At 39.9% G+C, this 13,778-nt stretch overlaps 1 protein-coding gene across 1 annotated transcript; it reads left to right on the top strand.

Annotated features, from left to right (window-relative positions):
• The first annotated feature begins 1,004 nt into the window (after positions 1-1,004).
• On the top strand, positions 1,005-9,408 carry ivd (isovaleryl-CoA dehydrogenase). Its single transcript, XM_085766665.1, has 12 exons — positions 1,005-1,287; positions 2,168-2,257; positions 2,442-2,493; positions 3,223-3,392; positions 3,497-3,590; positions 4,888-5,018; positions 5,230-5,326; positions 5,515-5,608; positions 6,052-6,133; positions 6,266-6,370; positions 6,849-6,921; positions 8,202-9,408. The coding sequence occupies exons 1-12, from the start codon at positions 1,156-1,158 to the stop codon at positions 8,333-8,335; spliced, it is 1,254 nt and encodes a 417-aa protein (XP_085622791.1). The 5' UTR covers positions 1,005-1,155; the 3' UTR covers positions 8,336-9,408.
• The last annotated feature ends 4,370 nt before the right edge of the window (positions 9,409-13,778 follow it).

Here is a 13,778-nt window from a genome sequence, read left to right on the forward strand (position 1 = left end):
CTCTTCAGTTTCTCTTCCTTCCTTTATTATTCAGTTCTCAAATTAAAAAAAAAGTAGGCCTACATAAACGGGTTGCACTAATACAGAAAAACTCAGCAGTTAAGAAAAAATGATTTGAGAAAGCAAACAGATGTTTGCAGTTGTCAGTGAAATAAAGAGGGATCTAACTCCTCAGGTCCCATCCAAAAGTGTTACTCATCATCACTTAGGAGCTATCTGTTCATTCTTGTTCGGACCTTTCTCAGCAGCACTTGTCTCATTTAAACAAACCCTGTTTTTGAGACCCTGTTTTGCACCTTATGTTGCTCTAATTTGTTGCATATTCCTAAATTAATGTGTTTAATCACTATGGAATAAAATGCACATATAGCACGGAAAACCTGCATGTTGGACAGACACTGCTTTGATGGAGACCCAGCCCAGGAACTCGTTTCCTCAAAGCTTCTGTAGTTGGCTAATGCAATACCATTCATTCATTTAGAGACACTAGACTACAGTACTATTTGATTTGATTTGATTTTTATTTGTCTCAAACAAGCACATCAAAAGACAAACAATCTATGTAACAAGAAACAAAACAATAATGATACTGTGCAAGTTTGAGAAGGGGCTGAAGGAAGCAAAGCTTATCAAGTTCAGCCCCCCCCCCTTACATTGCGATTCATGTCATACAGTACATCTGTAGTTCCATACAATTCAGAAGATTAAAACATATTGCTTTAATATGAAATAAGACCATGATTATAAATAAAAAGAGTAAAATTAGCTGTCAAGTTCTTTATAGCTGTCCAAGAGTGTATGTTTGTACTTACTTTTAAATTGTTTTAAGTTATTGCACATTTTTATATCCTTATTATTTTTATTATTATCATCATCCCCACTATTTCCTCAAGTCATTCCTCCAGCACGTTACTGGTCTTGTATTTGTCGGTTGGCCGATGTGCTCATGTGCACTCCAGTCCACCAGGTGGCACCAATGCGCAGAATAGCTGTTAATAGCGAGCGACGTTGTTGTTGGTACCGGGAAATAGTGACAGAGTGAGAGCTCTTCTTACTTTCCCCACTGTGTGAAACGGGACAGCTACAGTCAGCTACCCACCGTACCAGCGGCTGGTTTATTTATCCCCCCCCACACTTTGCGCAGGAAAACCCACCATGTTTGCCGTCAGAAACGCTCTCCGGCTCGGCTGCAGGTTGTCCATCCCCGCGGTGGCGCGCAGGGGATGCGCCGGTGCCTCCATCCCGGTGGACGACGTGGTGAACGGGCTCACGGACGACCAGATTCAGGTTAGCCACGTCGGCTAACTTAGCTAACGAGCAAACTCCAGCTTCACTTTGTGTCTGTGTAACGTTAGAAACCCTGTCAATAGTAAACAGCCCCAGAGAGGACTCATAAAGTAAAGAGATAGCCAGTAAAGGACGGTGTAATAAGTTTCACGGACGGTTATGTAAGAGCGCAGTGCTCATGTTGTGATGACATAACGTCAGCTAACTCACTCACATGAACACCTTGGTGTTAGCAGACCTAGCCCACCACACGAGAAGTACACTTTTATTTCTCGATAGTTGTTTATTGTTGGTCCAAATTCAGTTTGTTTCCTGTTATCGAAGTAGTAAAGCAGGTGGAGCTGAACATTTTCCATGTCCAAAGCTTATTAACCATGCTGAGTTCCTGCTATTAAGTTACTCCCAAGTACAACTGCTAGCATTAGTGGACAGGCAGAGAGAGGTTCATCTAAAGATAGACTGTTTTTCAATCGGTGTTTGTTATTATTTATCAAAACAAGGTGACAGGGGTCACTCAGTCGTGTTTCCAGGCGAGGACAGGACACTTTAGGAGGGTGGACAGACACCGGCTGGGAGGGGAGGAGGAGCACAGGGAGGTGGAGTTCATATAAAGGATGTGATTGGATGAAAGTTTGAGTCTAATAATCCAGTGTATTTATGAAGCTGGACACTTCTCTAATGTTATTAATCATAGTGAATAACCTCAGCTGATTCACCTGCATCCCAAACAACACACTTGTCTCCTCAGATATAGAGCCAAGCAGTGTCTCAGTCTGTCTCAACACGAGGAAGTGGGAACTGAAACCAGAGTCTGTTCTTTTATTCATTGTTTAGATAAGTTGATCTAAACTCTATTGCTCCTCTTGTGTCTTTGCCACAGCTCAGACAGACGGTACGTAAATTCTGCGCAGAAAAGCTTGCACCCTACGCCGACGAGATCGACAAGACGAATGAGTTTCCAGGATTGAGGGTGAGTTTAAACGCTTCATTGTCAGTGCACCTGTTAGTCCCCTGAGTGGGTTGCACATTTCAGGAAATACTAGCAAATATCCCACATTCCCAAACATTATCAAAACCATGTCTCTATGGCAACCACACTTTAAACATGGAGCAGGGTGTTTGTTTTTCTAACTTTTGGATGGTGTCTTCTCAAGGATTTTTGGAAAGACATGGGGGAGATGGGACTCCTTGGGATCACTGCACCAGGTATGATAGCTCCTTTCCAGGAGCTGCATTACAATAACAAGTGTTAAAGGATAGTTCAGCATGTTGGCATTGGCCCATTGCCATAATCCCTATAGTTTTAGGATTAGGTTTGTTACCTTTAATTGTTGGTGCAAGCTATTTTTAGAACGGCGGAGCAGAGCCGCGAGCTGCTCAGAGCTACGCTACGGGCGGCTCATGGAATTTCTTGGTTTCCCTCATCAAACAAATACACAATCCAACAACTCCAAAACGCTCTTGTGGACACGTTGTGACCTGCACATTCACCACGCTATGAGATAATAACAGAACGTTACGAGACAGAGTTGTTTTCGAGGCAAATGCAGAGACTGCTTGCTGGAAAACTGCCCCCGACGGGAACGTGCATCAGCCTTTTTGCCTGAATTTACCTCCAAAACAACTCAGTCTCGTAACGCTACGTTATTATCTCATAGCGTGGTGAATGTGCAGGTCACAACTTGACCATGAGAGCGTTTTGAAGTTGAATTGTATATTTGATGAGTTTGATGAGGGAAACCAAAATGAGCCTCCGTAGCGTAATTAAAGATAACAAACCTACTCTTAACACTATAGGCAGGGATTATGTCAATGGGCCAATTTGCCAAAATGCTGAACTATCCCTTTAAACAATTTCTATGTGTTGTTGGTTCAGTAAGAAGCTGCTCCTTTTTTGATGTGTTTCGAAATTATTATTTTGAAAATCTCTTTCAGTGGAGTATGGGGGCACAGGATTAGGCTACCTAGATCACGTCATTGTGATGGAGGAAATGTCACGGGTGTCGGCGGCTATTGCTCTCAGTTATGGTGCCCACTCGAACCTTTGTGTCAACCAGATGGTACGCCATGGAAATGAGAAGCAAAAGGAGAAGTACATGTCAAAGGTCAGAGTCAAAACACCTTATACTGTTGGGGAAAAAAACCATTAACGAAAAAAGAAAGTTAATTTTAATTATTCAACCACCCTCTGGGTCTTTCCTGTTGCCAGTTAATGACAGGAGAGCACGTCGGAGCTCTGGCCATGAGTGAGCCCAACGCTGGCTCAGATGTTGTTTCCATGAAACTCAAAGCCAAGAAGGAAGGTAGGACAACTGTTAATCCCTCTCTACTTAACCGCTGCATGCTGACATTGTGTTGAGTCATAAAGTACACAAACAGTTACACACATGTGTGTAGGAATATCCACTGAGAGTTATTAGTCGTCGGATTGTGCTCTGGTTTCTGTGCTGCTGATGCTCCAGTTTTGCACTTTTTGAGGATTTTACTGACTCAGGACTTGACAAACACACTGCAGGCATTAAGCCATGGCCTGTGGCCAGACTGGCAAGCTAAAAGTTCGAACCTGTTTATAATTTAGTCCCGTGAAGCCACAGAGTGATACATCATGAAGTTGACCTTCAACTCGTGTCATATCATGCCACAGAAGAGCTAAGTACCCTGATAAGAAAAAACTATTTAGCCTCTGGACACAGTGTTACCCATGTGTCCCCTGAGAAATTTTTATTCTAGAGGTGGATGAAGACATTTTCACAGGTTTTTGGGCTGCACTCTGATGAATAGATAAGTTCCAGGTTTAGCTGATTCTAATCAGTTGTGATCAGCAGTTTGTATTTTCCTCCAAAAAATCAGACTCAGTGACTCCCACACACTGCTGCGCTCAGTGAGGAGAGAGAGGGGGCTGATTGTAAGCAAAAACACCAGCAAAGGACAAAAATGGCACAAATCACCTAAATAGCCCGAAGGAAATGAACACAATGAATGAAAATATACACATGTGATTTTTGAATTTCCTCCAAACAGGAAAAAGGTCAACGCATTTAAGGCAATAAGATGTGGAGAGAGAGAATGCAGACATGTAGCTTGGTAGGCTGCAGAAGACAGAGAAATTATCAGTATACGGAGCCTTTTATGTTTGAAAGTTGACGGTCATGTGCAGACACATTCAGAGAGATGAAAATATGCTGCAGCTGTTTGGTGCTTCCACACTGAACCAGTCAGTGTATCACCTTTATCCCACCAGCTGACACAGATGGTGGTGGAAATAATTGCACCATGTCAGGGTGCAATCAGCTGTAGGGTGTGATCCTTAGTGGCTGCGCTTTACTTCATGTCTTGTAAATACCGATTTTGAAGCCATTGTTGAGTATAGGCTTAATGATAGAGTAGTGCTGTCTATTATGATCCTGGGATGAGGGATTTTATTGTTGAGCTGTCTGCAACTTAGTGAGAAGGTGCCCATTTACCCAAAACCAAAATCACAGGTCTGTGCTCAGGCCTTCCCTCTGTAGGAGTAATGTTGGTTAAGTTTTTTTGTGAAGGATCCTTTACGTGCCTCATAAGTCTGCTGTTTATCTTAATTTCCTTCTTTTTTCCAAACAGGTGACTATTATATTTTGAATGGCAACAAGTTTTGGATCACAAATGGACCAGATGCAGATGTTCTTATTGTTTATGCAAAGACGGATCCCGGGGCCCATCAAAAAGGAATCACAGCGTTCATTGTTGAAAAGGTAAATCCAGTCAAGTTGAGATGTATTCCTCTCTCCGTCTGGCTTCACTAATAGCTCAGGGGATTTGATGTGTTTACATGTTCTGTGAACTCTTTGTTCTGGGGACCAGCCTTGTGTTTTGTTAAATGAATATGAAACAATATGGCAGGGAAGCAACAATGAATCATAGCGTTTTAAGAGCTGTCTCTGTCTTTGTGTGTGTGTTTTGTAGGGAATGCCGGGATTCTCTACAGCACAGAAGCTCGACAAACTCGGCATGAGGGGATCAAACACCTGCGAGCTGATCTTTGAAGACTGCAAAATCCCAGGTGTGTGAGCGTGTTTATGTGCTCTTGCTGCCATATGTTGACTCGTGTTGCAAAAACAGAAGAATCCATAGATCCTTTCTTGTTTGGGTTCATTTCTTTCCACGTATGTTTCTGATCATCTCTGTGTTGCAAAGATGTTGCTTTTTGTTTATTCTGATCAAACTTTTTGTTTCCCTTGTCTGTTGTAGAGGAAAACATCCTTGGTCCGTTGAACAAAGGTGTGTATGTGATGATGAGCGGCTTAGATCTGGAAAGGCTGGTGCTTTCATCTGGACCGATTGGGTGAGTTCATACCAGAACACATATGTAAGCTAATTTCTGTGGTCTCAATCAATTCATTTATACCTAATTAAATCAGCCTCAGGTTTTTCCGAGGAAATCATTTGAATGTAAACATCGTGACTGCCTGTTAAACCTTGTGGGTTTGAATGCTGCCACAGAAGCTAGTGACACATTTAATTTGCATATTTGTGTAGTTTATATTTATCCACAGGAGCAAAACAGTGTTTCTATTCTATTGAAAGCATTATAACTAAAAGTGTTAAAGACTTAGTTTAAAGAGAAGAGACACATTGGTTTGTCCGAAAAAGGTTTTTGACCAAACTTACACTCCAACATTCAAAAAGGAGCTTAGTGAATCTGAGAGCACACCATGACAGATGTTCACTTTTTAGTTTATTGTGAGTTGCTGTTCATCAGTGGTTAAGATGATGGTTTCTCTGCAGCATCATGCAGGCAGTTGTGGACTTCGCTGTTCCCTACCTTCACATCAGAGAAGCTTTTGGACAGAAAATCGGGCACTTTCAGGTTTGAGCTTCAGCCTTCACTTCATACAAAATCAAATATGTCAACATGTTTTCATCGACCGCAAAGGATTTTATAAATGTGGAAAATCTTGAGTGAAACTAATCTAATGTTTCACTCTCATTTGTTCAACAGCTGATGCAAGGCAAGATGGCCGACATGTACACCAGACTGAGCTCTTGTCGGCAGTACGTGTACAACGTTGCCCGAGCTTGTGACAGAGGACACTTCAGTGCAATGGTGAGAGGATTTATAATCAATCAAATAATGTTTAAAATGGAAAATAGTGTGAATCACTGCATTTGGTTTATAATACGTTGTTCTATTACAACCTCTGTAAGGGATGCTGAAATACGTGACATCTTAAAGGGTATGTTCAGGCGCTTGAAAAGATGTCTTTAAAGGTTTCAGTGTCAAAATTCTGCATGTGATGTGGAAAAATTCAGTCAAAATTTAAAAAACATCAATGATTGTCGTGATTGAAGACACTTTTCATACTCTGGCAAGCAGAAAAATGAATTTATTCTGTCCGGTATATACAACATTTACTCTTCTCAGACTTAACTTGATGAAACGTGAGCAAGAATGAAAGACATTTGTCTGTAAAGCTCTTTGCGTAACACAGTCATTCTAAGTCAGCATCTTATTTTACTTTGCACAAAGGTATTTTTTCCCCAACTCTGCACACAGTGACTGTTGGTTTGTGTTGTTGTTGCAGGATTGTGCTGGGGTGATCCTCTATTGTGCTGAGAACGCCACTCAGGTTGCTTTGGATGGTATTCAGTGTTTGGGTAAGTGCCAAGAAACTGAAGAGTTCAAATGAAAAATGAACCTTAAACTGGCCTAGATCAGTAAAGGAAACATTTAGTGTCAGAAAAGAATATGCAAAAAATATGCAGCACACATTGAGGCTGGGGTGTATGCCTGGTTTTGGGATAAACCTATTAATTGGTCAGTGGAATAACCCTGTACTTGAACTCTGCATGGCATTGTGCCGCTGGGGTCAGTGGTAGCTGAGCTGGTGTTAGCATTGTTGTCAGGAGTTGGGAGCAGGGCTCTAAAGGTGCAGCTCATTTGGTTCATGGAGTGGGAACAAGAAATGAGCTTTACTGGACAACATGGTGTGAACATGGAGGAAGCTGCCTCTTAAACCTGAGAAAATAATAGAGCAGTGGAAATTCATTGTGCTTTAGTATTACTCAAAATAATTTAAGCATTGTCATCATTTACAATGTAACATTACATTATAATTGATTGAAATTTGTTTATTTGGATAAAACCCCTTGAGATGTATCATCTCGTTTTCGAGGGGGTCCAAACATATAGACAAACATAGACTCATCAGACAAACATGTTCACAACAATATAGAAAAAGACAAATAAACAAACAAACCAAAAGACAAAAACAATAGTACAAACAAGGACAAACCACAGTTATTGTAACTAGATTGGGACAAAACAAAACAACCATAGTAGGGCCACAAAGGTCAATATGGATGGATAAAAGCCCATCAACATGGATAGGTGGATTACATAAATGAGAAGAAAGAATGTCTTTCTCATTTAACTATTTATATGCATTTTCAGAATGAATAAAATATTGATATTCACTGATTTGTACAAGTCACATGCTTTTCACATCATTTTTCTTTTTAATGAAAAATCTTCCTTTTGACTTTCATGTTACAGTATATTCTCTTATCTCCTATTTAATGCCTTCATTTTGGGTCCTGTTGACAAAATTTAAATATCAATGCAAACAAAATGAATATTTACCAACTCTAGTCAAGTGTGAATGATTCTCTTTAATGTTTTTGCTTATTTTAATCTTGCCTCATTTCATAATGTTTTTAAAATTTGAGCAGATTCACACAATAGGTTTGATCATTTCATTTTGTTTCAACTAGCAATATATACAGAAACAGGCCATTGGTGAAGTATGATGTAATAGAATAATGGATAAAATATGCATTGCTATCAAGCCATACAAACTGACATACATGTTGTTTTCATACTGTGCGAGTACAAAAGTGTGTATGACTGCTTTAACATATGTATCACTTGTCAACAGGTGGGAATGGCTACATCAACGACTACCCTATGGGACGATTTCTACGTGATGCAAAGCTGTATGAAATCGGCGCAGGCACAAGTGAAATCCGCCGGCTCATCATTGGACGAGCCTTCAACGCCATGTTCAAATAAGCTGAACTGGGAAAATGGTGATGGCTAAGGACTGAATGATGAACAGCTCACCATGGATGAACACAGTTACTTGCACCCGGGGGCCTTATACTGAATGAGTTCTTGCTGCTGTTGGATTGTTGTGAGTTTCCACAATCAGTGTCACCTGATTAATTCATACGCAATACAAATGAAATCACACGGTTGACAGAGACGTTACAAGCTGCCTGACATCAGACAAAACCAATTAAATGTTGATTTAGTGTCAAGTGGCCTTCATATCATTTAGCTACGGTTACTGAATCTTAACCACTGAACTGCCAATAAAACAGTGACTTAATTATTGATTTCCTTAAACACGCAGTATCACAGATTTTTCCTCGTATGATGAAATTGAAGCTGAAAATCTTAAATGTAGCTGTGCATCAGCCAGGTTTTACTATCATTTGCGCTTTACAGTTTCTTTTGGGCCATTAACTAGATGAAATACATTTCTGTGTTGTGTTGAACACTCCAACTGAAGCTCCAAAACTACTGCTGTGATCTTGAAACTTGTAAGAACAAGTGGATTGTGAATGCTCTCTTATGTAAGGAAAATGGCAAGTAGATGCCAGGGGCTCTTTGTTGCTTCAGGTCACCGTTGCTGTTATAAAACCCGACAACACGCAGAAATAACTTTCTCTAACCATTTCATCTCATGATCACTAAGGCTAAAAAAAAGAAGTAATGATTTGATTTTACTCTGATTTCTCACTTTATATGTGAGGAGTTTTATCCACTATGTAACTTAGCTGTGAATCAAATCTTCCTAAACTCCCTTACACGAGTTGAAATGTTTGATCATTAAGCAGGAACAGCTTATGTTTGTGAGTGCTCTGTTGAATTGGCATTAGAAACCCTGTTTGCTCATTTTTAGGAGCAAACATATTCCAATGTTGTACTCTGTGTAAATCAGTCCTGATGGAGAAACCTTCCATAAGTGTTTGTCTTCTCTCTAAAGGACTTTTGATTTTCAGTGTCCGTAAGTAGCTGTACAGTATGAAAATGTATGAGATATAGTAGTTATGTTTGCAGTAAATAAAAACTAAACCTTTTATATTTCTGGACTGACAATTTCTGACAGTTTTTTACAAGGATCACAAGTTATGTACCATGTGCAGATTGAAGTCCTTTATAAAGAATTTAGTATTCAATATTTCACCTTCTGTTGATTGTGACAAAAGAAGTGAAGTACCAACATGTTGGACCTGCTTATGTCACAGATACTTACACATCACCCCCATCATGGATCAGGTACAGACACATTTCTTGGTGTTGGTGTTTATAAGAACTAAAGAATATGGACCAACAAAAAACAATTTGAATGTTTCATATCCCTCCATCCATTGTCTAAGCCACTTATCGGTGCAGGGCCGTGAGGGGCTGAAGCCAATCCCTGCTGACGTAGGGCGAGGGCGGGGTACAAACTGGATAGGTCACCAGTCTATCACAGGGCTGACATACTGTATAGAGACGAACTCTCTTGCACGCTTGCATTAATGCTTACATTGAAGCCTACAGGCAATTTTGAGTTGCCAGTCAACCTGGTGTGCATGTCTTTGGACTGTGGGAGGAAGCTTGAGAACATGTAGCAAACCCACCCTTGCACCGGGAGAAAATGCAAATTCTACCCAGAAAAGCCCCAGGCCTTCCTTTTAGAGGCAACAATGCTAAACTCTGTACCACCATAAAGTTTTTTGAATGATTGATTGATTGATTGATTGAGCCTACTAAATACCATCACCTAAAAAATGTATTGAATTGCATCGCACTGTAAACTAAAAGTGGTTTCTTGAAACTGCAACGAGAGTGTGGACAGCTAGTGTTTCTGAGCGCCGCACAAAGGCACAGCAGTGCTCGGAGCTGAATGTTAATGCTGCCATGGCAACATGTTAACCATGTTAATTGTCATAGCTCAGTGGGTTAACATCGTAATATTTGACCATTAGCAAAAGTGACAAAGCACAGTGACGGCTGGTGAGAGAGCCATTTAGTTTGCCAGTACTTAATAAATACAGTGCACAGTACTAAATACCACAATGTGGATTTCATGACAATCCGTCACCGACATGGTGACAGCTGAATAAAATCATCATCAAAGTAATAAGGCAATATAAGGCCAATAATTATCCATACAAATTTCATGCTTAATCATCAAAGACATGTTGAGTCTGTACCGAAGTGATGGATCGACCAACTCACTGTCCCACCCCCGCCCTCCTGCCCCCTCCCCCCCTCCCCCCTAGTGAGTCATTACACTAGCATGGCTGAAATCAGTTTAAGTACCCTGTAAAAAGACAGCTGTCTGTTGTAAAATGACAAATAATAAAATGGAAGACAACAATTCCTTCCAATATGATTTTTATTCAAGGCAGAGCTTATTTTCAAAGCTGTTTTTCATAAATACCCTTGTTTCTGGTCTGGAAAAAAAATCTGGAAATTGTGAAATAAAATCTCGAGACATTTTAAGACATTCGTATGTTTTAAACTGTTCTTCCTCGTAAAATATACACATGGGTTTCGATTCCCACACTCTTATCCTTCTGTTGCTAAACGTCTTTCTCCATCACCTGTTAAGATGATGGATCCTCAGCTTATTGCCTCCAATCCATCTACTCATGTTTCATCTCTGTCACACACTGTGACTCAGGCTGAGTGATGTGCAGAACATTGTTTGGTTGGACTTTGATGCTGCTCCGTTGTGTGATTTAAAAAAGAGAGAAAAAAAGGAAGATGAGGGATTAACAGTATTCTGAGTTTGTTGTTTCATTTCTTAACCCTCCAGTGGAGATGAAAGAGTGGTATTTCAGATATGAAGACACTCTGCAGCTCTCTGCACAAAGATGTATAAGACAGAGTGCGTGTGTGCGTGCGTGTGTGCGTGCTCTTCATTGTAATCAGAGTTGACTGTTTTGAAATACAGGTACATTCATGGTTCAGATGTATCCTATGATTTAAAAAAAAGTAAAACACAGAGGAAAAACTCTACACACAAAACATACACATTTCTATTGTCCCTGTGTATCCACTGAACATAGAGCTCATTGTTTCTAGGAAAGCCAGGGGGGAGACTGTCGTTCAGACAATGACTGAACTATCCCGCTGCATTTGAATAATACATGGGCCTGTTTCAGGGAGGATTTTCCCCTTACAGGAAATAAGTCTGGTTTAAACATTCATATCTCTATCACACTGAGCTAACTGCTTAAGCTGACTGAAAGGGGAATGTTGCTTTTAAGAAAATTAGTTTTCCAATTTCATCCAGTGAGAATTTGGCTGTATAAATCCAAACTTAAGCCTTCACATTTGTTATAATAATACAAGTAGAATTATAATAGTGGCATTAATGAAAGATGACTTTCTGGGACTGATTGCAGCAGTAGCTTTATAAACTTCCCACTTAAACTTCAGTTTTTGTCTTATGAGCCTCCAGAGCAGGGTGGATTTGCCAAGTTGTCATGACAATGGCTCATTTTACAGTCAAACACACACAAAAAACACTACTGGGTTAAAAAATAATCAAACCTTAACCCCATCACTCGGTAATGATGGAGCAGAGCACATGTTGGACTGATTCCCAAGCATTGGGTTTTACCCTTTGAACTGATACACCATAATACAACATACTGTTATGTAACAGTCATTATTGTTTTAATTTCTCATAATCATGCAGACACACAAAACACTATAGAAATGTGTCTTTAATGTTTTCTGCCAAAACAAGTAATGCAAGAATTCAATGTGTGTAATGAAGATGACACCTGATGTTAGAGAAAGTCCAAAGTAGAAAGACACTGCTTGGTTTTAACTGATACCAAGCAAGAAGAAAGCCTTTACATAACCAACTGCTGTGCTGTCATCGTCTCACACCCAGGGCATAAACTGTGCAGGAACAGTTGATCAGTCTCTGTATTTTGTAAATACTCAACCATGTTGGTCTTCGCCTGGTAATTACACATCACTCAGTGTTGCAATACAACTGGCATTTAAGACATCAAGCTTACTAGTCAAAGCAAGCTTCAGAGGTATCAAAATGCAAAGGAATTTAGAGAATGATCTGAAATACAGTCTAATTAAAAAAAACAACAACAAAAGACCCCTGATGATTGTTTTAGAGGCATATATAGCCATCATTCATAAAATCACTTTATGTAGGATTTCTCCTCTTCTCTCGCATTGCGCTTGTCATGTCCAGTATAAATTATACATTAATGGTACACATCAAACTTATAAACAAAGTCCAGTCAGATGAAAGAATTTCCCTCTTTTTACTGGGTCTAGTTTTCAACATAATGCAAATGTCAGATTTATCTGTTGACGCTTGACAAGACCTCAGATGCTCTGCGAGACAGTTGATCAAATAAATCAATTTCTGCCAATTTCCCTCTCTGAAATAGCAGGTGGCTCATTCTCCCGTCAAAAACACAATGACAAGATGAAGGGAGATAGTTGAGTGATGATGATGCACCTGCGCCACCGCAGTCAGTTTATATCACATTTTGTTTGCGCATGTGTGACTTGTTCAGATATATATAATATCTATAACACGCGATGGATCTAATTTTACATTTAAGCAGAGGGTTTCTAGGATGTCGGTAATCTCTAAAGTGTTGTGTGTCAAAGATAAGTGATAAAAATTAAACCAACGTCTGGGTGGTGAGTCCACGTCTCAGTGAAGGAAACTGCTGTGTGACCTCTCGCTGTACGGCTCTTTATTAGGCAGGAAGGACTCCTCCCTTTAGGGGAGAGGTGCAAACTGAATGCCGTATTGTCAGGCAAAGGTTTCGCATCAAGTCTAAAGTTGATGAATGTTTTTTGGATGCTTGTGTGACCTTATTTCACAATTGCAGCTAATTTTACATTATTCAACCACAGCCTTGATGGATTAAACCTCTTTATTAATGACTAATTAAAATGTGTAAATAGAGACCTGAGCTATGATGGCTTTTGTCCACAACCTGGCAACCCAAAAGTCCTTCCTCTTTATGAGGCATTGAAGAATTGCTTTTTCAAATATCTAGTTTCAATGTATACCCTCCTTTAAAGGCTATGTCATTATAAAGTGGGGCTGTAATAATTAATACCCCTTTGAAGTCTGTAATGTAGGCTACAACAGGTGAGGAGAGGGTGGAACTTGCAATATGTTTTTTCAGTCTGTGCCTGCAGATTAAATGTTAATGTATGCAAACATGTGTTAGATCAGCGGCTGTCTGAGATTAGTGTGGGCTTCAATCATGTAATGTGTCTGTCAAATGAGCACTTAGGTTGCAGTGGTGTCTAATTCACACGCACCCATCCATACTTGTTTTCACTCATTGTTATTTTGTAGGCCTATGTGCTACATTTATTTATCATTTATTTTACTGCAATTTCTCTTTCTCTATAATCTACTTTATTGCACGAAAACAGACAACCAACTGCTGCC

Source organism: Trachurus japonicus, chromosome 22 (genome assembly GCF_045865225.1).
Source record: "Trachurus japonicus isolate A0001 chromosome 22, Traja_1.0".
In the NCBI taxonomy this organism is placed as follows: domain Eukaryota; kingdom Metazoa; phylum Chordata; class Actinopteri; order Carangiformes; family Carangidae; genus Trachurus; species Trachurus japonicus.